The sequence below is a fragment of the Haemaphysalis longicornis genome, unplaced genomic scaffold (assembly GCF_048455015.1).
Source record: "Haemaphysalis longicornis isolate Haplotype H1 unplaced genomic scaffold, Haemaphysalis longicornis Haplotype H1 scaffold_6, whole genome shotgun sequence".
Classification (NCBI taxonomy): domain Eukaryota; kingdom Metazoa; phylum Arthropoda; class Arachnida; order Ixodida; family Ixodidae; genus Haemaphysalis; species Haemaphysalis longicornis.
Window position 1 is genome coordinate 201,345,581 of NW_027526407.1, and position 27,897 is coordinate 201,373,477.

Consider the following 27,897-nt stretch of genomic DNA (forward strand, 5'->3'; position numbering starts at 1 on the left):
CCTTTGGCACTCCACTTAGTTTAAAGCACAACTTTCCTACTCTCGTGGAGCGGTTTCGGCGCCACGGGGAATTCGACTTTCATTTGGCCTCAGATGCACCCCATTCTTGGCACCCCATGACGTAACTAACCGGGCCGAGATCCACCAATGGCCGGTTTCGCTCGCTGCTCCGGCCGGCTTGGCACATGCGCTTTCCGCAGGTGGGTCGCCCCCTGGCAACGTGACTCGGCGCGCGTATGTGGGCTCGGCCATGAATGACAGCGAGGACGTACGCCTTCTCGGAGTGTTGCGCGAGAGCAGGAGGCTTTGAGCCGCTATCGGCAAACAGCGTCTGTGCACCCCGCAGATTTCGAACGACGAGCCGTTAGACTCGGAAAACGCCAGAATCCAGACCACGACCGCAGAGAAAAGCAGGCTTTGGACAAAAGGTATAACAAAACAGCTAAATAAAATGCTAAACAAGTGAAACCAACACCTAAACAGGTTAAACGAAGCTTTCGCTTTGTATATGCTTGGTTAGCTGAGCGAAGCTGCAGGCATTTTGTGTTTTAGTGAAACAAGCATGACGCCCACGCGATGCACCCGTAGAGTTTTTCCAGGCAAATTCATAATGCTTTCTCATTCAAGGATCCTAATGGCGGCTAAGAAAACACGATAAAGCCACGTTACTATCATTGAACTTTATTCTTGAATGGGCATATAACAAGGGGTGAGATCAGTAGAAACTGCTTTCTGAGGAGCTACAAATCCTTATTGTGAATATTTACAAATGCAACATAACTCACGAAGCCATGAAGTCTAACCAGTCAAAGTAATAATCATTCAAGATGAAAAGCACGTAAGCTCGCCTAAAGTTATCTCACAAAACTAATTCCTTGTTATGTAGGCGTAGATCAGTGGTTCAGACTTTTGTGTCCTGCATCGTGTCACTGAGTTAAAATAATTCGAATCTGCGAAACGAACTTCTTTAGCTCTTTTAGTTCAACCCACGAAAAAGTGCGCTGTCATCAGCTGCCCGCACCAGCGGCTCTTCCACCTTTTAGTCGACGAGATGCTTCTTTATAATACGAAAAAAATGCAGCACTATGCATGCCGGTTTCTGTGTAGCGCTGCTAAACAGAGTTATTGGTGGCTACGTTTGCCAGACGTTAACACAACGCTAAAATCAATGACGTAAAACCAACTATAAATGTTTAAACATTTTTGGCAAAAATGTCTGCGTAAGCCGCAACGAAGACCTCTGATGCTAGAAAGCACGAACTGCTTGCGTCACTGACAAGAAGAAATGTTTCTGTTGGGATACGCTGCAGGGGTGCTGTGTGATTGAGCTTCACGCAGACCCGAATTAACCGGGTAGTGGACGCAGAAGGTGCGCGAAACAAAAAAACAAGCGATGTAACCGTATTGCCAAGCGGTGTCCACACCCGATGCTTTGCTGCTCAATGCGAATGCACGATAAAAAGGTCAGCAAATGTCAAGCTGTCATGCCAGTTGTGTTGATACCTACGGGCAGGAAAACAAGATCCGAATTGCGCTGTAGATGATTTAGAACAGGCCTATGTGAGAAAAAATTTGAAATAGAAAACTGCTGAAAAAACAACGTTCTTTAATAGGTCACTCACGGGTAGGCCCCGACCGCAAACTACGAGCGTTTCTCTGTCAAGCGCTGGTGTCAGTTCAAAGTACCACGTCAGCTCATGCGAACGTTTTGAGCTTGTTCGCGATAATACCCACAAGCCTTGTTGCACCCACGGCTGTTCGGACTTGAAAGCGGCGTTGACCTCCCAGGCCACTGCATTTTGGTTGGGACACCGGCAAAACGGGTGCTCCGTGAGACCGGGTAAGCTTTGATCATTTGCCACGCGGGCTGTTTTCTGGAGAAGGCGAGAAACATCAAAGCTCCTCTGTTAAGAGAAAGATGGCTAAAAAGCGAAGCGTTTTGCCAAGCAACTTGGGGACAAAACAAAGTTCAAAATACAAAACGGCTTCGACCGTATCGAAGTGGCACACCCGGATAGATGCAGGTTTCAAAGCATGAGGCGTCCTTTCGATTCCGACTACATGAAGCGGAGTTTTCTTTTTTTGTTTTTTGAGGTGTCTGATATGCCTTTACATACCACCGTCCTTTTTTCGGGAAATCCCTCGAGTAAATGTCGCTTTTTAACGCACACGACCAACGCTTTTAAGAAGGGATAGGAAGCTTCAGTTCAATATGAAGACACGCATGAGTCAACATTTCTCGCACGTTAGGTACGCATGTGCGATAGGTCTGTGGTGGTGCTCTACTATGCAATTCACAACCGCAGTGTAGCTGTGGCGTGAGAAATTGAACAGTTTCAGGAGCTGGCGAATAATACACTTATTTGTATGCACATTAAGAAATCTCCTTTACTAAACGTGAAAGAAATTTTCAAATAAAGTGAATTAGAGGGACCCTCCTTTGTGTATTTTTCAGACGATTTGTCGAACAGTATAGGTTCCTAGGGGTTTCATTAACAGACATAAGCTAGCTTTCACTTAAGGCGCTGGCTCAGTAGCAAAGGCGGTCTTCTTGTGGTAGAAAACGATAGTGGTAGCAGAGTTTCGTGGTCGGGGAGGAAAAAATGCGGGGACGGTTTGGCTGCGCTAACCAGGAAATGTTGAGCGAACGCAGCAATTCATTGATAATTGCAAGCGTGTTTGCTTGGCTAGCTGGTAGAATGATTCGCATCGGGGTTTTATGCGGGTGAACTCCCCGCCGAGCTCGAAAATATGCCCGGGGCACTTCCTCTATTGTTCCTTACATTTACCCCAAACCAAAGCGCGTAGTACCGATTGGGATAAGAGAACGTACACGACGACAACAACAAGCCCTTTGTGTGGACGTGATCTTCCTCGCCAGCACGTAAGTAGTTCGCAGTTTCCAAAAGCAGCATACATTCTTTTTATAAAGAGTAGTTTGAGATCAAAAAGCTGCTATACGCTACCCGTTATGCGTGTACATAAATCAAGCTTCAGAGTCAGCAGACATATTAACCAAGTAATGAGGAAGACGCTTTACAAGGCATACGCCAACATTTTATTATTGGTATCCGCTAGCACGTAAACATGTATCACTTAGCGGGAATAATAGGAGCAGCCATTGAATATGCCTCGTCCAAGGCCTAAAGTTACTCGGCCACCCTTGCGATAAGCACTTTCATTTTTTTCTTCGCGTCTTGAACCATTGTGAAAGCTATAGTGAGTGCCAACACTTTAAAAATTGAAAAAAACCAGGCTTTCACGATGGTGATCTACTATATCTCTTAAAATTGTTCCCTCTCTCAAAACGCCTTCTAGGCCGGTTTTGATGCATGTGTATTCTGTATAGATGACCTACAGCGCTCGGTGGATCTCTATGTCCAACAACGGCGGGTTTCACTCGACCCCCTCCTCGCTATACTCATGCGCTCCCCTCAATTTGTCATTACCAAGTGTCATGCGCCAGGTGACCACTATCATCGAAGAGATCATCCCTGCAGCCACCTATCATCAGAGGCCACGCCCCTGTTAACAACTGTGCATTCTCCCCAACATGAGTTGCCACGCCCTGTTAACACTTGTGTCCGCCAGGCGCCATGCTATTCATGTTTAACGACTGGTCCTCAGCACTGGCACGGCGTTTTTGTATAGAGACGCCATGTTCCATTTTCTGAAGAGGCCGTATTAACAACCCCTTCCTGATTCGCGATCGCTGTACGCCATTCGTCTTGCACGGGGCTTTTAAGCCCTTGGCACAAAACTATTTATTAGACGCGTTTCACAGAACCAATACTACGAACACCAACAGATACATTTCTAAACAAACAATATTGTCGTATTGTTTGATGATGTGCTGTACTTTATGCATTCAATACGTAAATATTGATATAAGGCGTTACGATGGCCCGAAACTTTGTTTCCACTACAAATACAAGCCTCTTTGAAGACGACACACCTAAAAGGCAACATAAAAATTATCTGGACATGCATAATATCGCAATCCTAAATTTAAAATCCTCCGAAGCTAGTGCGAAGAGATAAAGCGAGCCCTGCACTTTTATGCCATTATGTTGCATTAAGCCCCATTCTCGCCTTGCGCTGATTGCCTTTACCTTGGTGTTCAATCCGAATATTTGACCGGTTATTATTATCTCTTTTCTTATATTACATATGCAGGGAGTGTCCATACCACGCGAGGTATGTTACGCGCTACCCAAGAACGAATAAGCCAGTTCGGAGATTCTGAGAGACATGCAGACCCAACAAGTCACAACTCATTTCATCCACCCCAATATCATCTTTTAACCTCTTATACAGCCTTGTATAGGAAGACCAACATGTGCACAGTGCCGTCGATCGAGCTGGATACACGTCGAGCCTCCATCAAAGACAACTGGCACCTTGATGTACGAGCCTACGAGCGGCTCAGGCCGCACCTCTACAAGGAGAACTTCAGGGCTCTCACCAAAGTTCATCTTCGTGATCCGGTATGCATGGTGGGCTGTAACAACATGTGCCACCATCAGTACCTCGACGTCGGATGCGGCCCGGGAAACTTCACGAAGGAGATGCTCTTGCCGTTGTCAAAACCGGACACTTCCCGCATTGTTGCCGTGGACAGGTATCACTCATGACGTGCTGCTTACATTGCTTCTTCTTGATATTAACCGCCGCCGTCACTGAGTGCTTCATGCGTTGCACCACTCAGCCCATGGACATTGGTTTGACCCCTGCAATGGAGGTACTTTTCAGGTTACGGTAAAAAGCAAAAGTGACTGTGTGTCAAGATTTTACTGCACTGAATATCCCCAGGTGGTCAAAATATTTCATAGCCCTGCATTACAACCAGCCTCTCAGCCCAGTGTAGATTCGGCGCATTGAACGGGCACAAGTTATTGTTGCAATACTAAAATCCGGGCTATGGCACTGCTTCAGCAGGCAATTATTGGAGATGATTCACCAAATATTGTGTTAGCTTATCTCGAAACAAACTATTTTATTTACTGAATGACAGAAAATATAAGGACTCCCTTAGCCAAGTACCGTTGAGAGGGAGCTGCGTCTAAGCAACAAATTTATACAATGTGAGTTGGTGCTCATATTTTTCGAGCGGTAGTGAGTACCCGTCGGTAAAATCTGTTTCTAAATCTAAGGCCTGAACTTTCCAAAACCTCTGGTAACTCAGAGGCTTTAAGCTGATTTGGCAATCCACAGGACACGGAGGAAGATTTCCTAGCTGTCGTTTCAACCGATTAGGTGCTGTGTTCGTAGAAGCCTGACTGACAAATGTGGCATCATTCCGAAGATTTATTGACCGTTTTAGGTCATTTGTGCTGAAGCGACCTGTTTGAACGACATGCGACCATGCCAACGACCATAAAAATTGTTCCGTGGCAGCACTCGTTTTGGAATGGGTATAACAAGCGTATGCTTTCAAGGATGCGCGAAATGCGACCAGCGTTTCTAGCTCTTTGGCAGGTTACGCTTGTCATCTTTTGTCTTTTTCTAGTTTTTAGCCTAAATCCAGACGTTGTCCACATATCTGAGTTGCACTGAATTAGTTGAAACGAGACTGTACCAAACGAAGGAACGCTGATGAACGAACGAACGTTTCGCAACTTCAAGTCATATAACTATCACCGCCATCCGTTAAATTAGGGCCAATTGTATCGCTAGCGTAGAGTTGGAACCCGTACAGCGCCCGCAATTTGCTGAAAAAGAGCATGAGGCGTAGTTGTGTACGTTTTTTTTACAAGTACAAAACATTGCCCAAGAAAACTTTTGTGCTGCACAGATGTGCCGTAACTGTAGGCGCAAAACTGTAATTTTTCGTTATTCTAGTTTTCACCTAGGCCTCCTGTGGTTTAATTGCAGGAGAAAACACAATCGAACCATTAATAAAAACCATTGATAAACACATATCAAGGGCAGCTGCTTAGTTAGGCGTTAAGAAACAATGATTAGAACAATGTAAAAACTTCGCGTGTGAAAAATTGCAATACCGAAATAGGAAAAGCAATTCCTAAAAGAATAACTGATCATAGGTCACACAAATGACATTATGTAGGCCACTGCCTTTACAAAAAATAACAGAGAGTACTCAATGGTTTGTTGCTTTTATTAAATCAGTGCAGAAACTTTTTGGCTTTCTTATGAAATGTAATGAAGGCCAACTGCTTCCGGAGGACATTTCTCCTTATGCTTGTTACGTGGCGGAAGTAACACTAGAGAAGCTCGGCACACACCAATGCATAGTCTGCCGTGTTTGTGGGTTTCACATGTGAAGACATCTGCCCGCCATGCTTTATTCATAAGGCAGGGAAACTTCTAGTGTTTTTGTAGTGCTGACGAAAAACGTCGCAACGGAAAGATTAACGCGGTATTTTGTAAAAAGTGAGGGCCGTTAAACCATTATTATTGTGATGGTCGAATGGGGCGAGTATTTACCTAATGTGAGCCGGCAGTCTTGTTTTGAAGCCGTTCTAGTTTCTTTCTTGTATACTTGCTAAGAATCACAGAATACTGCAGCATACTCAAGTGTCCATCCCTCTAAAGGATTTTATCTGCGAGAAGTAACGAAGAATTATGGCATGTTTTTATCGCCTTTTCCTTTTTATATCGCAGAAGTCATCATGCAGTGGAATATGCCAAAATGAACTTCTCTCACAACCGTATCGCATACGACGTGTTTGACGTGGAAGATGACGACTTCACCACTCTTTTCAGCCGTTACGGTGCGTTTGACCGCGTATACTCCTTTTTCACTTTCCACTACGTTACTGACGTAGCGAAGACCTACCGCAACGTGGCCGGACTGTTGAAGGCGGGAGGCAGTTGCGCTGTCGTGTCCATAATTTGTGCTGACGCCATTGACGTTTGGGACACGGTCTACAGGATGGGACAGTGGAAGCAAATGATTGTGAGTACTCATAACTGATATCGATATAACATCGTAATGTGTTTTTGGCTTGAGCGCTTGTGAAACCGCCATACTGAAGTACTTGAGTGCAGCCATTCTCTTGTTTTGTATCAATTTTCAGGACCCTAGAGTGCTCTTTCCAGGGATGTATCGATGTAGTGGTGAACTTCCGTCCCCTTCCCAGACGGAAGTTGAGACAAGAAACAGCATTTCCGAAGCAGGTCTTCATTGCGTTTCCTATACACAGTACGAGACTCGCTGGAAGTTTAGCCGGATTGAAGACTATCTTGGTAAGCATAATGCGAAAAACTTCAAATGTCAAATATCAAAATAACTTTCCTGGCGTCAGCCCATGTCTGAGGGAAAAAGACTTTTGAAGCGACATCGAACCACTTAATGTTGAAAGTGTGACGCTGGATTTGCATACACCAAATTTAATGGCCAGTGAAGAGACGCCTTAGAAGGTATGTAACATACGAGAAGTTTTCGTTGTACTGGCTGCCTACCAGGCCAAACCACCCCTCCTGAAGACGACTTCTGAGCGCACATTTTACCTTGTGAAGTGGCCCATTATGACGCTCTGCTTTACTTCCAGCCATACGCGCACGTAAAGCGCCCAACCATTTGTTTACAAGGATACGAATGTCTTGCACACAGGTTAAAATACCCAATGTCGCTTAGAATTTGAAAATTTACTTGAACTTTCCACCGTAACTACCAAAACTGCCGTGATTTCTTTTTCAAAAGTTTTCGAAGTTTACTTCAAGAGTACAACAATGTGTGATTACAAATTGTAGGTATACCAGAGGAGGTCCCAAGGCAAGAAACCTTAGGTGGGACATCCTATACTTCGACGCTATTAATAGCGAGCGTGTGCAAACGTGTAGTTTAAGTTGGCAATATATTAACCCGCAAAGGTCAAAGTAATAAAAATGTAGTGGTGATAGAGATAACCTAAAAGCAAAGAATAGTATGTCTCAAACAATATGGCACAAATTTTTAGACTCTTCAGATGAAATGAGCACAAACTATCGAAAAAAAGAAAACTGAAAAATGAGCCCAATATATTTTATTATAAACCGTTTCTACGTGTTCGCACACACACGAAAAAACGAAGAGGCCAGAAGTGACCCACAGAATCAAAACCAGTAATATTGCCGTAGTCTTATTCCTTGTCTTTTATTAAGTGCATGCCTAAATGCTTTTTGAAGAAGAGCAGGGAGTTAGTTTTTGAGGTCGATGCTTAAAGGGTTCCAGAAAGTAAGTGCGAGAAGCGTCATAGTTTATTTTGCATAACTGTCGTACTTTGTTTATTAACAGGATATTTTGAGACGCAAAGCGTGTAATAATAGAATGGACACTAAATGAGAAGTAACCATATGAAGTACAAGGTCATTATTTATTGCACGAAGTAGCACGGTGGCAAGGTTATATGGATATAGCTTGAAAAGGGGATAGCTATTCAACTGAGCAAATAGGAATGACGATGGTGATTTACGGTGCGAGAAAGTAATGATGTGGGTTACCTGGTTCGGAATATTTGCTAATCGGCTGATATGAATACTGTATGCGCTTCCACACGATGGAATGCAATAGGTAAAGTGACCGTGGATGAACACAAAATGAATGAATGAATGTGCTTTATTTAAAGGAGGCACAAAGCCCTTTGGGGGGAAGGAGGTAAGTTGGGAGGGGATGAAGAGGGATATAAAAAATAAAAAGAAATTCACCATCTTCCTGTAGGGGAACCCTGAGTACTATGCGAAGCAGCCATGGGGTCGACTCAAGTTCCCATTAGTTTTCAGTTCGATCGCAGCGTTGCGGGAGGAGAATGAGGGCAGCGGAAAGCGCGTGCGTCATTTATACCGCGGAGCTACAGTGGCGAGTCTTCAAGGAGCAGCAAAGCGGCTTCAGGCGCCACCGCTGCACGGCTGACTCCCTGGGAGATGTGGTGTCTATGCTGGAGCAGGCCCGCCACGACAAGGAGGTGGCCTTCTTGCTCCTGCTAGACATGAAGTCGGCCTTCGACTCCGTCCCTCACACGGCCATCCTGGACGCCCTGGACAGCATGGGCGTTTCGGGGCACCTCCGAAGATACGTGAGGGCGTTCCTGACTAACCGGACCCTACGAGTCAGGGTGGGCCGAGCAACGAGCAGCCCAAGAGATGTCAACTCGGGGGTTCCCCAGGGGAGTGTGCTCAGCCCATTCCTTTTCAACCTCGTCCTGGCTCCACTCCCGGACTGCATCCCAGCTGGGCTTGCATTTCCAGTGGGGATGGCAGTCTATGCTGACGACATCGCCATCTGGGCGCACGGACCAACGAGACTACTCTCCAAGGTGAAGGCGTGTCTCCAGGGGGTGCTGTGGGCAGTCGCCGCCTTCCTCACAAGCCGTGGCCTGCAGCTGTCCGAGACGAAAACGCAGGCCATGATCTCCCACTCGAGGGGCTACAGAGCACGCAAGACGACACCACCGCTCACCTTGAACGGTCAGACTCTTCCGTGGTGCACTAGCGCCAAGTATCTGGGGCTCCTGGTCGACTGCCAGTTGTCCTGGCTACCTGCGGTGAAGGCGCTTCGGAAACGCACAACGAGGGTCCACCAGGGCGTGCGGAGGATGCTGGCGCATGGACAGGGCTGCACACACACCGTGGCCCTGAAGGTGTTCCACGGTATGGCATCGTCCGCCGTCCTCTATGCTCTGCCTTTAGTGCAACTCAGGCCGCGCCGGTGGGAGGAGCTGGAGGTGGATCAGCGCCGGGCTATCCGCCTCTGCTTGGGCCTTCCGAGCACATCTCCGGTGGCGGCGACATACACGGAGGCAGGCTTCTGGCCCATCCAGATGCGGGCCCTGCAGGTGGGTCTCAACCACATCCACCGCCTGCAGGGCACACCTGACGGCGTGGCACTCCTTGAGCGCTACCGCAGCCGGCCCAACTCTCGGATGGGCATGCTGCTCAGTACGTACGAGAGCCACATCGCGTTGCCGCAGCGGCCACGCCTGGAGCCACCACCCCCAGGCACGGGGCAGGCTTTACGCATTGTCACCACATTGCCGGGGGTCCGTAGTAAGAGGTCGACTCCACCCCAGGCTGTCCAACAAGAGGTGGCTGCCCTGCTGCAGGGCGACGCTGCCGGACATCTGCAAGTGTACACGGATGGATCTGTACAACAGTCGATGGGCAGAGCCGGAGCCGCCTGCACGGCCCTAGAACTCGGCACCAGCCAGGTGTGCAGCCTGCCCTTCCCTGCCTCATCCACCCACGCAGAGCTGGCTGGACTTCACTTGGCTGCAGATCTTCTTCTCAAGCAGGGCACCCAGGCCCGGGGGGCCATCATCCTGACTGACTCACGGTCTGCCCTCCTCCGTCTGCGTGCCGCCGACCAGCCAGCCAGCTCTAGCGGCTACGTTGAGCGGTCGCTGGCGGCCAAGCTTCATGCGGTGGAAGCGCAGGGGTGTCCACTGCGACTTCACTGGCTGCCATCGCACGTGAACATCACGGGCAACGAGGTTGCAGACGCCTTGGCCAAAGGTGCTACTCGCCAGGCACGGGTTCCAGCCTCCCGGGATGTGGTGTCATTTGACGCTGCAAGGACTATCCTGGCACGAGTGGTGGAGGCCAAGCATCCAGATGCCCGAGTAGTCAGTGGGCAGGCCCCACGGGTCTTTCCCGGACGCATTAGCAGAGACGCCCGGTCGCTCCTTCTTCGCCTGCGGCTCAATTGCTGCAACGTGGGAGCGCGCTTGCACCACCAAGGCCGCCGAGCATCCCCCACCTGCGCCGACTGCCCAGAGCCCGAGACGCTAGAGCACTTGCTGTGCTCTTGCCCGCAGCACGACACCGCAAGGACACAACTCCGGGCCGAACTCCAGCGACTCGGTGCCCCAAGCCACAAGCTAGAAGACTTCCTGTTCCCCACGGGACCGGACGCCATCCGACGGGAGGTCTTCCAGCACCTAGTCAACTTCCTGGTTACAACAGGACTAGCACTGCGTTTGTAGCCATCGAGTCATGGACTAAACGAACGCGATATAGACTATCTCCCACTCTCCTAACGCTCTCCTCTTCCCCTTTCTCTCTTCCTATAATTTGAAGCCCCAATCCCCTTCCCTGGACTGGGTCGTATGAGGGTGAACTCCCCGTTGAGTTCAACAATATCCCCAGGCCTTTTCTCTTCCCTCTTTGTTAATAAATCACCACCACCACCCCACAGTGGCGACCCCAGACGAGTATGCAGCAGCTACCGCCGCGTCTCTAACTCTAAGCTGCTTCGCATTATCGAGCGCGGAGCCGCAGATGTTCCCATTCGTAGCGCCATCCCGGAGAGGAGAGGAGCTTCGGAGAGGAAAGGAGGAATGCCTCGCAGACTACTCGGGGTTCCCCTACAAGAAGATGACGACGGTGGTTGAACGCGAAGCTATCTCGTGATGGATACTTTGTTCGCCAAGCTCTAGGGGCATCCTACCACAATCATCATCAGCGGTGCCTGGCCAAGAATGCGCAGTGAGGGTGTGGTACAAAGGGTTCCCCTACGGGAAGATGACGACGGTGGTTGAACGCGAAGCTATCTCGGGATGGATTCTTTGGTTGGCCAATCCCTAGGGCCATCCTGCCACAATCATCATCAGCGGTGCCTGGCCAGGTATGCGCATTGGGGGTGTGGAAGCCGCACAACGGCGCCCACAAAACGGCGGCGGAGGCAACAGGCTCGGCCATAAGCTGCTTCGCATCTAAAAATTTAGGAGTTCGCGTGTTGTAGAAATGCCGGTCTTTAGAAGTGCGCTTACTTCATAAGCACTTTTTTGCATGTAGAGGCTACATGACAGTGGAGTTTAAGGTGCGTGTCTATATTATACCCAGGAAAGAAGCTTTTCATATAATGAAATTGCTTAAGAATGGAAATTCAGGTAAAAGATGGCCAGCAATTTTGTTTAAGGGGAATAAAAAAATACAAAATAGATCTTCGGGGGGTTGAGGGAAAGTTTATTTGTAAGACTATACTGGTCGACAGGGAAGAGGTCTGATTGTAAATTAGAGGTAAGGAATCGATACCCTGATTTCTAATATAATGGTGATGCCGTCAGCATAAAGAATACAATTGGAATAGGAAAGGCACGAAGCAAGATCATTTATGTACGTTAAAAGAAACTGTGGGCCTTGGGTAGAACCTTGTGGCACACCCCTGTTTGTTATAATCATCAGCCTATCTACACCCACTGCAGTGCAAAGGCCTTTCCCATTGATCTCCATTTATCCCGGCCCTCTGCTAACTGCGTCCAATTTATTCCCGCGAACCTCTTGATCGTATCTCGCCAGGTAACTTTCTGCCGCCCCCTGCCACACTTGCCTTCTCTAAGTATTCACTCTGTTACCCTTAATGACAAATGTTTATCTTCCTTCGCCTTACATGCCCTGCCCACATCCGTTTCTTCTTCTTCTTAATTTGTAGAATATGTCCTTAACCCGCATTTGTTCAATGACCCACTCCACGTTCTTCTTGTCGCTTGATGTTACACAAGTACGGATTCTTGGGCAAGTTGGTGTGGCGATCTTGATGAATTCATAGCGCAAAAAGGACGAGGACAGAGAGAGAACACACAACACAGCGCTACGTTGTGTGTTGTTGCGTTGTGTTGTGTGTTGTGTGTGTTGTGTGTTCTCTCTCTGTCCTCGTCCTTTTTGCGCTATGAATTCATCATGATGTTACACAGACCAGCTTCCGTTCCATTGCTCGCTCCGTCGTCCTCCGTTTAAGTTTAACCCTCTTAGTGAGCCTATAAGTTTCTGTCCCGTCGGTAAGCACCAGTAAGATTCAGCTGTGAGACTCTTTCGTCTTCAGGGACAATGGTAGGCTATCACTCATTGTCTGAGAATGCCTGTGAAATGCACACCACCCCTTTTGTATCAATCTAATGATCTCTGTCTCAAGGTTGGCGTCTGCGGTCACAACTTGGCCTAAGTAGATATATTCGCTTACCACTTCCACTGCGTCGCCTCCTATCTCAAAGCGCTGTGCTGTCCCGAGGTTATTGATCATTAATATACTTTTCTGCGTATTAACTTTCAGGCACGGGATGCCACTCTGCTTTTTTAGGGCGGTAACCATGCTTTGCAATTAGACCCCCGAGTTACTTACCAAGGCAACATCATCAGGAAATGTGAGGTTACTCAGGTATTCTCCACTAGCCTTTACGCCCACCTGATCCCAATCCAATGTTCTGTATACCTCCTTGTTATAACCTTACTGAATTATGACTGCTCATGGAAACAATATGATGCTTATCTTGAAGAAAACATTTATAATTGTTATAATTGGACCAGTTATGCCATAATATTTCAACTCTTTAGACAAGATACAGTGATCAAGAGTGTTGAAAACTTTGGAAACAAACATTAAACTAGCCGCCGAAATGTTACCTTCATCAGTGTAAGAGTTAATTCCAGCAGTAAAAGTAGCAATGGCACTATCATTCGAAATACCTTCGTGAAACCCAAATTGGTTGGAAGTTACAATATTAAACACGCTGAAACACCTAGACAACGTTAGCTTTGTCAGGTTCTTTAAAATCCTGTATAAAAAAAGGAAAACTTAGAATTGACTTATAGATATCAGGGTTTGTTAATGTCTCCTTTTCAAAGTACAAGCACAACCTTAGCCTCATTTCCTTCCGTGGAAAGATTATTGGGTTAAATACACAGTTGAAAATATGAATCATTACATGCGATATATTTACTAATGATGACAACGTTTTCGCCATCAATCCCATCTAAGCCAGGTCCGGTTACTTTTGATGGGTTTAGAAGGAACTCAACTTGGAGCGGACAGGTATTGTTCAAGAACAAAAATTGCAAACGGCGTTTGAAATACAGCGTATAATGTGAAGCCGTGGAGATATGAATATTACGGAGGAAATATTCACAGAAGGGATTGGAAATTTCGGCGAGGTCGGGGATTACTGATTCGTCCTTCAGTAGAGTAATTACTTGGTGGGGTAGTTTGAAGCAATCTGTGAGCCCATAAAGATCAAAGTAACAGAACCTTAGTGGTGATAAAGATACCTCAAATACGTAACAAAGTTAAAAATCTTTTTTTATTTTTCATTTTTTAATTACGTCATTGCCACTGTTGAAGGCTGCTGTAGTAATAGTTTTACTGCGTACAAGGAAAAATATTTTAGCGTAATTATTTAGGCCCGTTTAAATTTTTTCATTATTGGTGTTGAAACTTTATTATCATCATCGCTTAACCAATGATATTATCATCATCGGTGCCTGTCATAGCGCCGGAGCAGCTCACGCTCGAGCTGCTTCGTTGTCGTCAGTTCGCCATCTTTGTAAATAGAACACCGCCGCATCACCGAGATGTCTCGGCCCTTGGTCTCTCCTCTTATTTTATATGGTGCCGAAACCCGGGAAGGGGGCCGTTCTCCGCTTCGGAAACTTTCAAACTTCGGCGTTTCGGAGGAGGAAGACCCTTTGCTACCAAAGACGGACCGGTGTGATGGACTGAACGAGTGCTGGTACCCAAAAGTGGCAGAGGCGATGGGCGGACTAGCACAATGTTCGTGTAGCAAACGTTTCGCGCACCAGATCAGGCGTGTTCCACCTGAAATACCAAAAGACAAAGATGAAATACAAGTACCTGCAAAGAAGAGACAAGCGATGAATTGCACTAAGAAGAGATATCCCTCTCCTTAGTGTAATTGATCGCTTGTCTGTTCTTTGCAGGTATTTGTGTTTCGTCTTTGTATTTTGGTATTTGAAGGGAAACACGCGTGGTCTGCTGCTCGAGACGTTCGCTAGACGAAGATCGTGCTAGTGTTGGGGGGCTCGATAAACAGCCTGTCTTGCCTGCGATCGTCTAGGCGGGCTCTTTGAATGCATGCGAGAGCAGGGCATCTTCTTTTCGAAGGTCACGTGCAACCAGCGAATCGATCTTAATGTCATTTTGTGGCGGCGATAGGAAATCTGACGCCGTCGAAGTGTCTGTCATCGAGTTCAAATAAAATGGGCCATGGAATGTCTCGGTCAATCTGCAAAACTCACTGAAGTTTGTAGATGCATTCATCATCTCGTCCATCGGGCACTTTCCTTTGGTGTCACAATTCTTGTCCTTCAATTCATAGAATATACGGATCAGAACACGTGTCATCAAGGGAGTCACTGTAAATAAACGGTTCGATTTCTTCGTTCAGCGTCCTCAATCCAATTTCAGTTGTCCGTAGCTGTTGCATCAATTCCTTCAACGTGTCACAAACACCAGTTGTCATTACAGTCAACTGTAATGCGGATTCTGCGTTTCTGCGTAGTTTACGAGCGTATAGCCGTACCTATTCTCTTTTCGTACTGAGTTCGTTAAGGCACATATTATTCTCAAGAATATTCTCGTCACACATCAAAGTTACTGCATCTTGCATTGCGCGATCAGCGGCGGCACTCCCCTCACCGTTCAAGGAATCGCCGCCCATCGAGGGAATCGTCGGAGGTGAAGATCCGCCGTCGTCCAGTTCGCCCATCACCTCAGTCACTCTTACGTACCACCACCGGTTCAGTCCATCACACCATTCCGTCGTCGGTATCAAGGGGTCCTCCGCCTCCTTCAAAGTACCTGCAGACAGCAGACAAGGGTTCAAGGACACTAAGGAGATTGATTCGGGCGGTTTCCCGAAACATCTAAAGATAGCTGTTGCACTGACCCGACAACGCAATATATCGGAAAAAATTCGCGGCAGACACCGTTCGAAGTACAATAAGTCAGCTGACAACGACAATCGAATAATGAATGTGCAGAGCTCAAGAATGGGGCGGGAGCTATCAAGACACTGCTTTCACGTCGAAGGGGAAAACCCTGAAGAACTCCCATCCGTGAACAAGACAGTCGAAGACAGGCTACGAATTTCAGCGTGGCGACAGACACACTGTGGTTGTGCTCAAACGACGGCTCCAGTGGCAGTGTCGCCTTTTGATTGTCTAAGCGGATTGAACTGGAACGAACTAAATGCACCGACTGGACGCGGACTGGCCACCACTATTTTGTAGCCGGAGAAAATGTTGAAACTTTATTATTATCATCGCTGAACCGATGATATTATCATCATCGGTGCATATCATCTCGCGGGAGAAGATCACGCCCGAGCTGCTTCGTCTTCGTCAGTTCGCCATCTTTGTAAATAGAACACCACTGCACCACCAAGACATCACGGCCCTTGGTGTCTCCTCTTATTTTATAAAGGGGTTGTTGTTTTGTTTTTGATTTAGGTTATCCTTCTTACGCACAGAACGTAAGAGAGATGTTGTGGGTCATTGTGCGCATAAACCAGAGTATTTTACACTGGACGGATTAATTAAATTGCAGTTAATAACAATACAATTAATGAGTGCAAAACCAGTCTAAAGCAAGTTCAGGGTCGCGACAGTTGATGATAAGGAACCAGTCAATGTTCGACGGTAAGTCGAAGTATTTTTCGCGGTCAAAAAAAGACCTCAACTTCGGTTTGCTAATGTTTATGGGTTTAGTACAAAAACAACAAAATACAGAAAAATGGTATTTTATCTACGTTTGAATTACATCAACAGTATGGGAAGAGAAAAATTTGGCCAAACGGGATGAAATATTCATAATTAAAACACAACAAGGGACAGAACGAGAAGACCTGAAAAGGACCGGTGCTCACTCACGACTAAACTGTATTGAAAGAAACAGTGGAATATATATGAAAAGGAAGAGCACGAGAAAAAAAATCACGCCATATCCACGGAATGAATGATGATAAGTAAGGCGAAACTCGAGAGGGGGAGATCATCGGTAACCGTAACTCTCCCGTGAAAGTTCGCCCATTACATCATTAAGCAAGACGTAAGACTGTGTGCGTACATTGTACAAATCAACTTTTATTTTGTTCTTTTATTTTGTTCTTGTTCCTTTGTTGTTTCGTTTCTTCGTTTGTTCTTTTCATTTCGTCGTTGTCATGACTGAATTGCGAGGTCCCTTCATTACGACGGCTTTATGATCTGTGAAATGAAGCGAGAGAGGTTCTTGTACTGGCTGCAATGGGAAGTTTGCAAACACTAAGTCTATACACGTTCCTCGGATCGTGGTAGGGTTCATATGGATACATCTGAGTGCGTATTTGAAGAAATAACTTTTATTTAGGGCAAACGTGTGCCCGAACAAGACGAGAGGAAAAGAGCAAAGGTCCTTGCGTCTCGTTCGATCTCCGAGAACGACTGCCTGCGTTCGTGGCGTGATCTCTTGCGTGATCTCCCCGTCGCAGTGCACGTGCGCTCGCGCCTCCGTTGGCGAACACAGACAAGCTCGCGCTCCCGGTGCCGAGTTTGCGCTGCTGGTTGCAGCCGGTTCTTGCGCGTGCAACGCGGCCCACTTTGCGACATCTCCGAAAGCATGCGGCGGTCACGTACCACGAGACACAAGGGATGGACAGACCCATGGCTTTAGGAGCTTCGCCCCTAAAAACAAGAAAGGCAAACGTGGCTGCTCTGCTAAGCTCGGCCACGCCTCGATTATGACCAGGTACCCGGGCCAACGCGGACATGAAGTTTCGGAGGCGTTCACAATCTATAAAATCGGGGACTTTGTGTGTAAGAATGCCATCAATTGCACTGCATTCAAAAGAGAAGTTATTTGAGCGGCGTGGCGGCGGTGAGGGACACCAGTGTTAAGTAATGTCTTTGTAACCTTTGTTTGCCTTTCTTGTATTGCTTGTGCTTTTGCTTTTTCAAATATATTTAGCTGTTTCTTTCAATAAATTTAGTCGTCAGTCAGCGCCCGTCCTTGTCAGTTTTTCCTGTCTTATCCTTCACGCTGTTTAAATCAAGGATCCTTACCGACTCACCCAGCTCCGAACCATTGTTCCATAGGGATGAAGTAACTGCTCAGAACCCCTTTTACTACACCTAGTTGGAACAGAATGAACAATCGAAAACCAAGCACCTCCTGTATTACGGAAAAACAGATTTCCAGGGTCAAGAATGTCAATGGAATGTCGACCGGAATTACAGCGTTTTAAAGCTAAGCTTTCAACCTTCACCAGCCAAGGGTTTTGCCGCGACCGTTGGGGTCAACAGAAAACTCCCGTTACTGGCACAACCAGGAATCGAACCTCGACCGCATAGAAAAATGCAGCGAGAGACCGTCCTCATACCAACTGAGCTGCGAGCGCATGCAGAAACGGGGGAGGCAGGCGGTGTGCTCACAGAACGCAGCAGGTGTGCATACACCTGGCGCTTTCGCTGAATGCCACGTTATAGCGTCACACGACCTCTCGCGCCGCCCTGTGTGTGTAGGAACAGTGTGTGTGCAAGTAGCCGTGTTTACATGAATGCGACGGAATGCGACAGTAGCGTGTCGCATTTCCTAGCACGTCACGAGTAATGCAATGCGCTAGCGCATCGCATTACTCATGCGCTGACGAAGCCGCCCATGTAGCGCATTACCGCGGGTACAATGCTGGCGCCATATGATGTGGCCTATCGAAAACAAATCACCGTTTCTGGCGCTTTTGGTGCTTCCGGCGCGGCTGGTCCGCGTTTTTTTCTTTTCTAGTCGCATGGTTTGGCGTCTCACAGCCGCTTAAGCCGCTTGAAAATGCATAATTGCGTTTGGTTGCGTTACTGATGTTGTCAACATAATTCCTAATTGCAATCCGCTCGGGTTTACATGCACTTCAAAAGTCGACATACGCCTCTCAATCCACCCCTGTCTGATGCATTATTGCGACGCGCTCTCCTAGCGTCCCCGTTTACATGGATGCGATACGCTAGAAAGTTGAAGCAATGCGATGCGATGCGCCATTTGTCGCATTCATGTAAACGCAGCTAGTGGTTCGTCCATGTCGTCCGCGAAGAGTTCGCACTCGTGTGCAGCTCCGATATCAAACAACCGACTACCATCCGTGCAATGTGCAATGATTTAACCTTCTTGAAGACCATAGCTGCAGTAAAAACGCAAAGTCTGAGTGTGTATCACACCAATCTTAAGGCGGTTCTGAATGTTGTGCTGCCGTGAAATAATGAGAACGTGTTAAAAATGCAGTGTAACGTGAAATTACGCTAGCAGGCCATAGCCACCCGTGGTAGGTGGAGTACAAAGCGTCGCTTCCAAACCACCTCCGCTGGGTGTATTGGCGCGCACGTTTTTTTGTTTTCAAGAGATAATTTATCAAGAACGAACAAAAATGCTCTAAAGAAAGCCGATAAGGTGTAGGAGGGGGACCTATAACTTATGCCGCAGAGGAGTTTACAACGGTAGTCACAAGTTCGGAAAGTATCCAGTACTACCCAAACGGCTTCGCTTTCGGGTTTGTGTGGCGATAAGTTACGTCTGCGTGTGTAACAAATAATCAACATAGCTTTTCCCACCAGCACGCCAAAACAGACGCTATAAACTTATCCGCTCTTTCCCTGGTCATCAGGCTTTGGAACGGTTTTGCTGATGCCATTGCCGCCCAGTCTAAACACAACGCATTGGGCGACCGTCTTCAAGCTCACTTTTTCTCGTAATATGGTTCTCAACTGTTCTTGATGGTTTTATGTAAACTTTCTGTAACTGATTTTTGCGTTTGAAGTGTCTGTTTGCTATTGTTTGTATTTGGTTGAATTTGAGGGATGTTGCTCTCTGTTAGGGCAGGATGTAGCTCTTGTTACCCTTGTACTTTACGTTCGTTCAGATAAGCATTTGTGGCTGATTTCAGGTCTTATTTTTTAGCTGTTTTTTGGGTGCCTTATAAAATTATTGTTAATTTTGCACTCTTTTTCTTGTAACCCCCTTAGTGAAGGCGCATTTAGGGCCTGTAAGGTATTTCAAAAAAATAAATAAATAAATGAATAAGCAAAGAAATAAATATATAAAAATAATAAATAAATAAAAAATAAATGAATAAAATAAATAAAATGTTTTTATGAATGTAAACACAAGAACCCCGTAAGGACCCTCGAAACGATGGCAATATTAGGACGAATAACCGAATATGCTTGAAATTCTTTTACAGGAGGGCGTTAGCCGAACCCCAGGAAAACGTTACAGCCAGAAACCGGTGTTTTAGGGTGTCAATAAAAGTAAAAATATTATGCCAGGTATTTCACAAACTCTCAGGAATATTATGTATGACAGATAGACCTTGCGAATTACTCAAGGTTTTTTTCATGTGCTCAGGAGAAACATAGGACATAGAAAATTTTACAAATACTGGAAGTGGATAAGCCAGGTGTTTACTAGCTGAAATATCTCAGATCGCTTTCGTATGCGAGCCAGAAAAGTGGTCTATCTAGTGTCTTTCTACCCTTTGTTATACAACGGCCCGTCCAGACCAACATTCACTTTTGCTGCTTTTGGAGATCGAGTGCTTTTGAGAAAAGTAGTTTGTTGTCAGGGGTCACGGGCTCGTTAAAGTAAATCGCAGCCTCTTGAGAAACAGCGAAGCGGAGATCAGTGGTTTTGAGACACGTATTGCCCGTTTTGGAGAGGTACACCAAACGCTTGTCACGTGAGCAGAATCGTAAACACGTGTTCTATTGTGGATTGTTACTATACTCGGTTACAACTTAAGAACGGCACCACCTCATGTAGTGTATCACTCCACCAAAGCGCCGGACCCGTGACGTCAGTGCGCGCGCGTTTTGAAAGGGGTTTGCTATGAATGCGTGATATCGCCTGCCTTGTCTCACGCAGTTTGTTTGTCGTCACTGGAGTCGTTTTAAGCATATTAGGTCCAAAAAATCAGGGGAACGGCTCACGTCATGTTCAAAATATTCCCAGTAACGCCCTACTTGCGCCGCACGGAGAAACATCCGGCTACGGTGATAAGGCACAGCGGCAACTTCCGGTGCCGTTCTTAAGTTGTCACCGAGCATAGTCAGAATTTTCTGAACCGTGTCAATATCCTCTAGATTTAGGGGCACCCAATCGTAATTTGGTGGTGGGTCACGTGGGCGTGGGGATTGCAGTGAAAACGAAGCATGTGGTGATTAAGCGATAATTTTAAATGAAGCGAAACACTGTTTACAAGCAGCCATAACTCAGCCCGGTCTGGCTGCGCCCGGCACCGAACTTCTGCCTTGTCGTCATTTGGTGGTGGGCTATGGCGGCGCGGGGATTGTCCTGTCCCGCGGCTATATTGCTGCAGCGAAATTTCATCTTTCATACATTTGGGCGAAACCGGAAAAAGTGCTGGTGGACGCACCAATGCATGCATACATACACACATATATACATGCAGCATCGTACTATCACCCGAGCAAACTTCCGGAATGAGTTCATTATTATATAATAAAATATCAGCAAAGGAATTATCAGGAACGCTGTGAAAAACAAAGCTGAATATGCAAGCGGTTATGTTGCGTGAGTCATAACTAATATTTTATTTATACATTATAAATCAGTCACATTCAGCAAATCATTCAATCTGTAGTGGCGGCAACACCATCTGCATTTAGAACCACTATCATCATCATCTGCATCCTCCGACAATAATCATCAGCGGTGAACGGCCAGGTCAGCAGTTCCACACGCCACAGGAGGATGGAACGCGACTGCTTTCCGGAGGCGGACGCATGTCTTCGCCACTCTTTATGTTCCATCCGGGCCTTACGCACCTGAATAAATATAGGAGAGCCACAGCGCATAACCGAGTCCACGGCTTCTTTTTCTACAAGTGGTGACCTGGAGGTTCCGCGCTGATACCCGGCCAGCGGCACACCGACATGGCGACGCGGGGGGAACCGCCGATACCGGTGTTCGACGCACGCCACTTCAGATGTTGGTTTTACAAGCTTGAGGCCACCTTCTCGCTGAACTACGTCACCATTCAGCCGTTCAAGCACTCTATCCTCTGGAGACGCTTCCTTTAGAGCTCCGCTGCGTCCTCGCCCTCCCACTGCCAAGCGACACCCCCTACGACGACCTTCGTGCTGCCGGGCTCGCGCACTACGGCTTCGGGAACGACTGGTTTCGGCCTACAGCACAGGAGGTACCGACACGGTCAGCGCACGCTTCGCCGCCGCACATCGTACCTGCTACACCATCGGCGTCGCTTCCTGCCAAGAGGGTCGCCGACGTAGACTCCACCTACAGTGCGGAAGCCACACCTACACCAACAATACTCACAACTGATGACGTCACGGACGCCAACCGGCCGCAGACCTCCTCCTACCCTTCTACCACCCCATGCAAGGGCTCCGGTGAGTGCTGCGTGACCGTTCGATCTTGTATAACCAAGTCTATCGCCACCCCACCGTCACGCATCATATACAGCGCGGTGCTGACACTCTGCCCTGCACCAGTGCAGTCGCAGCATAACTGGCACGATATGCACGCCGTTGCATCGAAAGCCAACCCCGACAAACTCACGTCTCACATTGTGCTGCCGTCAACGCCTATGCTGAAATATCGAGGACGTGAAGGCGCTCACCAGGACGTCTACATTCCGGCCGTCCAACCCTCGGAACAACACGCCCAAATCCGCGCTGAAGAGCACGTTGACAAAGCATCTACGGCTATTGCGCTGACGCATGTGGTGCAAGAGCTTTCTCGAATCCAGGACCAGCAAACGCTCAAAAAGCCCGACGCTCCGGTCGCACGTCACCAGGTGCGTACCGGCTCGATGTCGCCACCAGTTCAGCGTGCTTCTGCGAAGCGGCACCGACATCACCATCAACGCCCTAAGCTCCTGTCACCAAAACAAGCTGCATCGTGGGCACCACTGAATGGCACTCCCACCAGTCACCGGCGCCGTCTTGCCTAGCACCTTTCGTACACGTACTGTCAACGGCGACTCCAGTTTCGGGCCCATCATCGGCGTTTCTCACCTCGAACCCGCGCCACGAGGCTTTACCCGAACGAGTGCTCAAAACGTCGCCGCCAAGGCTATAAGCCTGCTCGTACTAGCAGTAAAACACCAGTGAACATTGGTCACAAAAGGCTGCGCGTAGAGCACGCCTTCTCCCAACATCGCCTTGTCGTCCACGCAGCGGCCGCACTACGCATCACTCTAACTTCGGACCTCTTTCACCCTCCGCTGCCAACTCGTCCTATCATCCACTCTCAGCAAAGGACACCGGAGCTCCACCCAATCACCGAGCGCTCTTTTGGGACTGACCACGACAGCCTAAGTACCGGGAACGTGGACAAACCTGCATAACTGCTTGTTTTGTTTATTCATGTACATAGTGTTTCGTATAGAACTGCACACATGCAATTATCATAACGCACTTCACACTAGAGGGGGAGCCATGTAGTGGCGGAAAACCATCAGTGTTTAGAGCCACTATCATCATGATCCGCATCCTCCCACAATCATTAGCGGTGCCTGGCCAGGTCAGCAGTTCTACACGCCAAAGCAGGATGGAACACGACTACGCTCCAGGGGCGTTGGCATGTCTACGCCGCTCTCTAAGTTCCGGCCGGGCCTTACGTTCCTGAGTAAATGTAGGAGAGCCACAGCGCATAACCGAGTCCACGGCTCTCTTTCCTACAAATCAATATCAGCTTCTACAACTATCTAAGTTCCTGCCTAAATAAGGGATGCTCGTGTGCACTCCCCTACATGCCAACCCGGCGTAATTCATGTACGCGCAGCTTTAAAAGAGATGTTGATTTCATGAAACAACGAAATAAGCGAAATATGTCAGGGAAAACATAAGCCAACAACCTAAATTCATCAACTAACTACAATCAACGCTAAGGTCAGTAAAAAGTAGCTTTAGTTTATGTTACAGATAAAAGAACACATATAAAGAACCTTGATATTTTACCCAAGAGGGTGGGCTGTGACAGCGTTCGGTTTTAAACAATCTATATGAGCCACCAAACCAAAAAATCAAAACACCTTTTGCAAACTGGGAAATGCAACTCCAACGGTGGAAAAAAAATTGGGTGACCGTCCATCGAAGTGCTGCCTTTGACCGCACTTTATGTCGACGTTATTTACTTGTCTTTCGCCTGCGGTGGTTGTGTATACCCTTCACAGTTGTGGCGGCATTTGGCGAGGCTCATTTATGGAAACGTGTTTTTAATACAAAACAATGATTTGCCGCTCCTAATTAACGGCCGAAAAACCAGGATGCCCCAACCAAAGAACAGCAACGTGAGAAACCCCAATCTTATATAATCAACCACAACAATTTTTGTATTAAGTCTGCCACTGGCAAGCACTAAAACCGTAAGTGAAGTCACATAAAGGCAACCCCACCCTAGGTGAAGGAGACTGCATCATCGATTGGCTACTATCAAATCCATTTCTTGCAACGTATAAAAAGGCCTACCGTTCCGATTGGACAGCACGCTTACCACTACTCAATGAAATAAACATTACATTTTCAAATGAATGCAAGGAAGCGAAGTCGAATAGAATCACATTTTTAGGTGAAGTGGCAGAGTATCGGAAGGGTGACCCTAAAGCTGGGGTTAGGACACCACTCAAAGCTCAAAATTTTGCGGAAAGAGTTAGGGTGCCATGTCGAAGAAAAACCGGCGTCTCTTTCGCGACTTACCCAAGAGAGAAATCGGCGTGAGCGAGAAAAACCGTTGTGCAGCATAAAATCCCCCACTGAAACACTCGGGATAGCAAGCTGCTGATTACAACTGTTCCCCATTTCTCTTTCTCTCATTTCTAAAACGTTAAACGCATAGCGGTGGTCGATATTCTGGCCGCTCTAACGCCGCACGTAAAGCACAAAAGGCCACAGGGAGAGGACAGCTTTTGACACTGCAGGCGCTTATTCACTAGCGGAAAAAGTTGTATGACCAATGCCCCCAATCCCCTGTAACATTGTGTCGAGGTTGGCTGCCATTATCCCACACAGAATACGCTTACATACACGTCACGTACAAGAAACTCAGAAACGGACAGAAACTCAGCGGCTCCTGTAGTTGACATGATGGAACATCAGACATATTTATCCCACGTTTCTATATTCACACGCCACAAATTTTATATTTTTACTACAATTCTCAATTCCAAGTTTTACGCATAAAAGACACACACACACAGACACACGCACACAGGCGTATGGGCAGTGGCATGCCTGCGTTCACGACACAGCCGTTGTTTTTTCAAATACCCTGGTTCGATTTAGTAATTCTAAGTTGTAAATCTTGTTTCCGATATACACATAACTGTAAAAACTCCTTCAATAAAGCCGAAAGACAAAGCTACATTTTTAAATTGAAATTAGTCGCAGCTTATATGTCTTGCAGAACTGTTTCCTATGTTGTAGAGCTGGAAAGACCATGGTACAAAAAGCGAGCTCAGGGCGGGTTTACAGCGTACAATCTTGCGGAATATTGTTTTCAGAGTACGTACCTTTTTATTTCAGCTAACTTATCCTTTATCACTTATCCTTTGTCCCTTTTTTAGCTAACTTATTCTTTTTGACTCTATTCCGAGTAAGAAAGCGTCGAAAATTAAGCATCGCGTATCATACTTCCAAAATATGAGCGTGCATCTAGTGGTACATCTATGAAAGCAAGCCTATCGCTGCCCCACAAATGTCAATGAAACGTTTTCCGTTTATGCTTGCTTCGCGAGAATTATCATCGTATTCTCACCCTCAGAAATGAGCTGTTGTCCAGTGTATCTTCAATCTCGTCGCACATATCACCGCAATAATCATTTAGCATCCTGTCATACAAAGCTGCTTCAGGATTCCTTTGTCCCCAGCAGTTGTGTAAGTCAGGAGCGCCTCCCTTGCTCCGTAGGTGTAATCGGAAAGAGATTGCTTTTTGTTCAGGCATAACTACCCTGCTTTCGGAACAAGCTGTCATTTGTGATGTGGATTGTGGTTGTTTCGCTGGTTTGGTATGTATAATATGTGCATTTCGCAATTCCCCTCTGTAAAACCCTCTGGCGCAAATGGTAATACAAATTATTAGGTAAATACAGAAACAAACAAACAAGCAAACAGAAATAAACAAACAAATAAATAAATAAATAAATTTCTGCCTTTCTCCTGAACTTGTAAGTACTGACCATGTAGAATATTTACATGCAATCGCTGAAAAGGAGAATTTTTATTTCCGCGCGGAATAACTCAAACATTTGAGATCATACAGAAACACAAAACCGGTATATTAGCCACAATCTCGGAAATGGATCATCACAGAATTTTTTCTGAAGAATTAAGAATTCTTCACTTTGGTCAATTCTGTGCAAACATTGAAGCTCACTGAGTGAAACAACTAGGCAGTTAGTCATCTTTTTGTTGGTGGCTTGACATTACGGATTAGTGTTCACGTCACTGCAAATATTACTATCGTAAAAACATAAACTCCACCTGGTGCACTAACTTGCTGCACGCATGCATATAATAATAATTGAGGGGTTTGCTAATTGGCCTTTATTTTTCAGAGAAGTTTATGGCCTCGTTCAACGCTTACGATGGTGTGCCACCTGAAGACCGCACCACCTACACTGACCTCTGGATAGAACTAATGCAACAAAGAACACGCAAGGAACCAGGAGAGAAGTTCGACGCAACCTATACTTTGGAACTTGTTCACGCAAAAAAACCTTGGGTCCATTAAAAGCATGCAAATTTTGCTAAGGAAACTCACCCGGTACTTCTCTACGCTCGTTATCCTGAGAACATTCTTTTTGAAACGTGTTTCATAGCTTTGCTGCCCCACCGAAATATAAATGGGGAAGAAAAGGAAAGACGGTGCTGCAACCACCATCCATAACAACCTGCAACCAGCTGCATACTGACAGGGCCACCGTTTTACGATGCTCAGGGTAGCCAGACATCCGTGCTTCCCTATACGGATGATATCTGGGGAAGGCTTACAATAGCAACTTGGATGGGTATTTATAGCACCGAGTTTTATCCGCATTATCAAATCTTTTCGTCCGCGTGTAACTTTATTTCCATCAAGAGTTCTTTCTTCCAACAGATAACAAGCTGCGGAGGAACCTTGAATTCTGCGAAGGCCATTTTTTAAAAAAGGAGAAGCTGACCAAACACATATCTGAACTGGAACAACATTCCAGACAGAATAACATCGAAATAAAACCCGTGCCTGTGACGGAGGCTAAGAACAGCCTCGCCATCGTGTTTCGGGAAAAGCAAACGAGCAGCACATTATAGCAAGGTTTTCTCACGTAGTAAGAAAGGCGAATTCGCCGGCAAAGCTAAAAATTACGCCCATCTTCCCGCGAGGGAACCCTGATGTGATGCGACGCATCAGGGGGGAGCATTTCGACTGACGCTGGTATTGGATTGCGTCAGTCCACTCCCTGAACGGACTGTCGCTTCCATCACGTCTTCATCGGAAGATCTTGCACGGAGGTATCGTCAAGCAAAGTCAAGTCAAGTGCGAGAGCAAGCGCTGGACTGATCCGGCGCCGTGCACTCCCTGGCTTATATTCCCGCTTTTGAAATGAGAGGATCCAGGGGGGAGAGTCGCGCGCATGCGCACACATGGGCGCACCCAGAGCAGCGAAGTGCGCACGCGCAGCTGTTGTTATGATAATGAGACGGAGTGAGAGTGCGCACACATGCGCGCACCCAGAGCAGCGAAGCGCACACGCGCAACTGTTGTTATGATATTGAGACGGAGTGAGAGCGTTGCGCACAGCTGTCGGAGAGAAGAAAGGAGGAGGTTTGCGCATGTGCAGTGAGCGTGCGGACAACGCCGCGACGACGACGACGACAACAACGAAGGGACATACCCGAGAGCAAGAGATGCGTCGCAACTAAAAGCCTAGAATAACGGATGGTGCTATCGGCTTTCAAACCCATCCGCAATACCCTGCGTAAGTGAATGATCACCTGACGGAGGAAAACAAGCGCTTGTCTGCTCAAGCTTTGGCTCATCAGAACGAAATGAACCGGCAGGTTTTTTTTTGGTTGAAAACGGCCGCGTAAAGGCCAGAAAAGCGCAGGGCGATCGCGTACAGCGTATCTCCAAAGTCAGTGACCTGGCCATTTTCTCGTGAGTCGTATAAAGTTCGTAGCTTCCCATGC

General features: G+C 47.0%; 1 protein-coding gene across 1 annotated transcript; it reads left to right on the top strand.

The window, feature by feature from the left end:
- Positions 1-1,623: 1,623 nt before the first annotated feature.
- Positions 1,624-26,476, top strand: LOC144142161 (juvenile hormone acid O-methyltransferase-like). The gene is made up of 5 exons (XM_077673546.1): positions 1,624-1,840; positions 4,318-4,621; positions 6,625-6,919; positions 7,041-7,209; positions 26,283-26,476. Exons 2-5 carry the CDS (start codon positions 4,338-4,340, stop codon positions 26,456-26,458), a joined length of 924 nt encoding a protein of 307 aa, XP_077529672.1. The 5' UTR covers positions 1,624-1,840; positions 4,318-4,337; the 3' UTR covers positions 26,459-26,476.
- Positions 26,477-27,897: the final 1,421 nt, after the last annotated feature.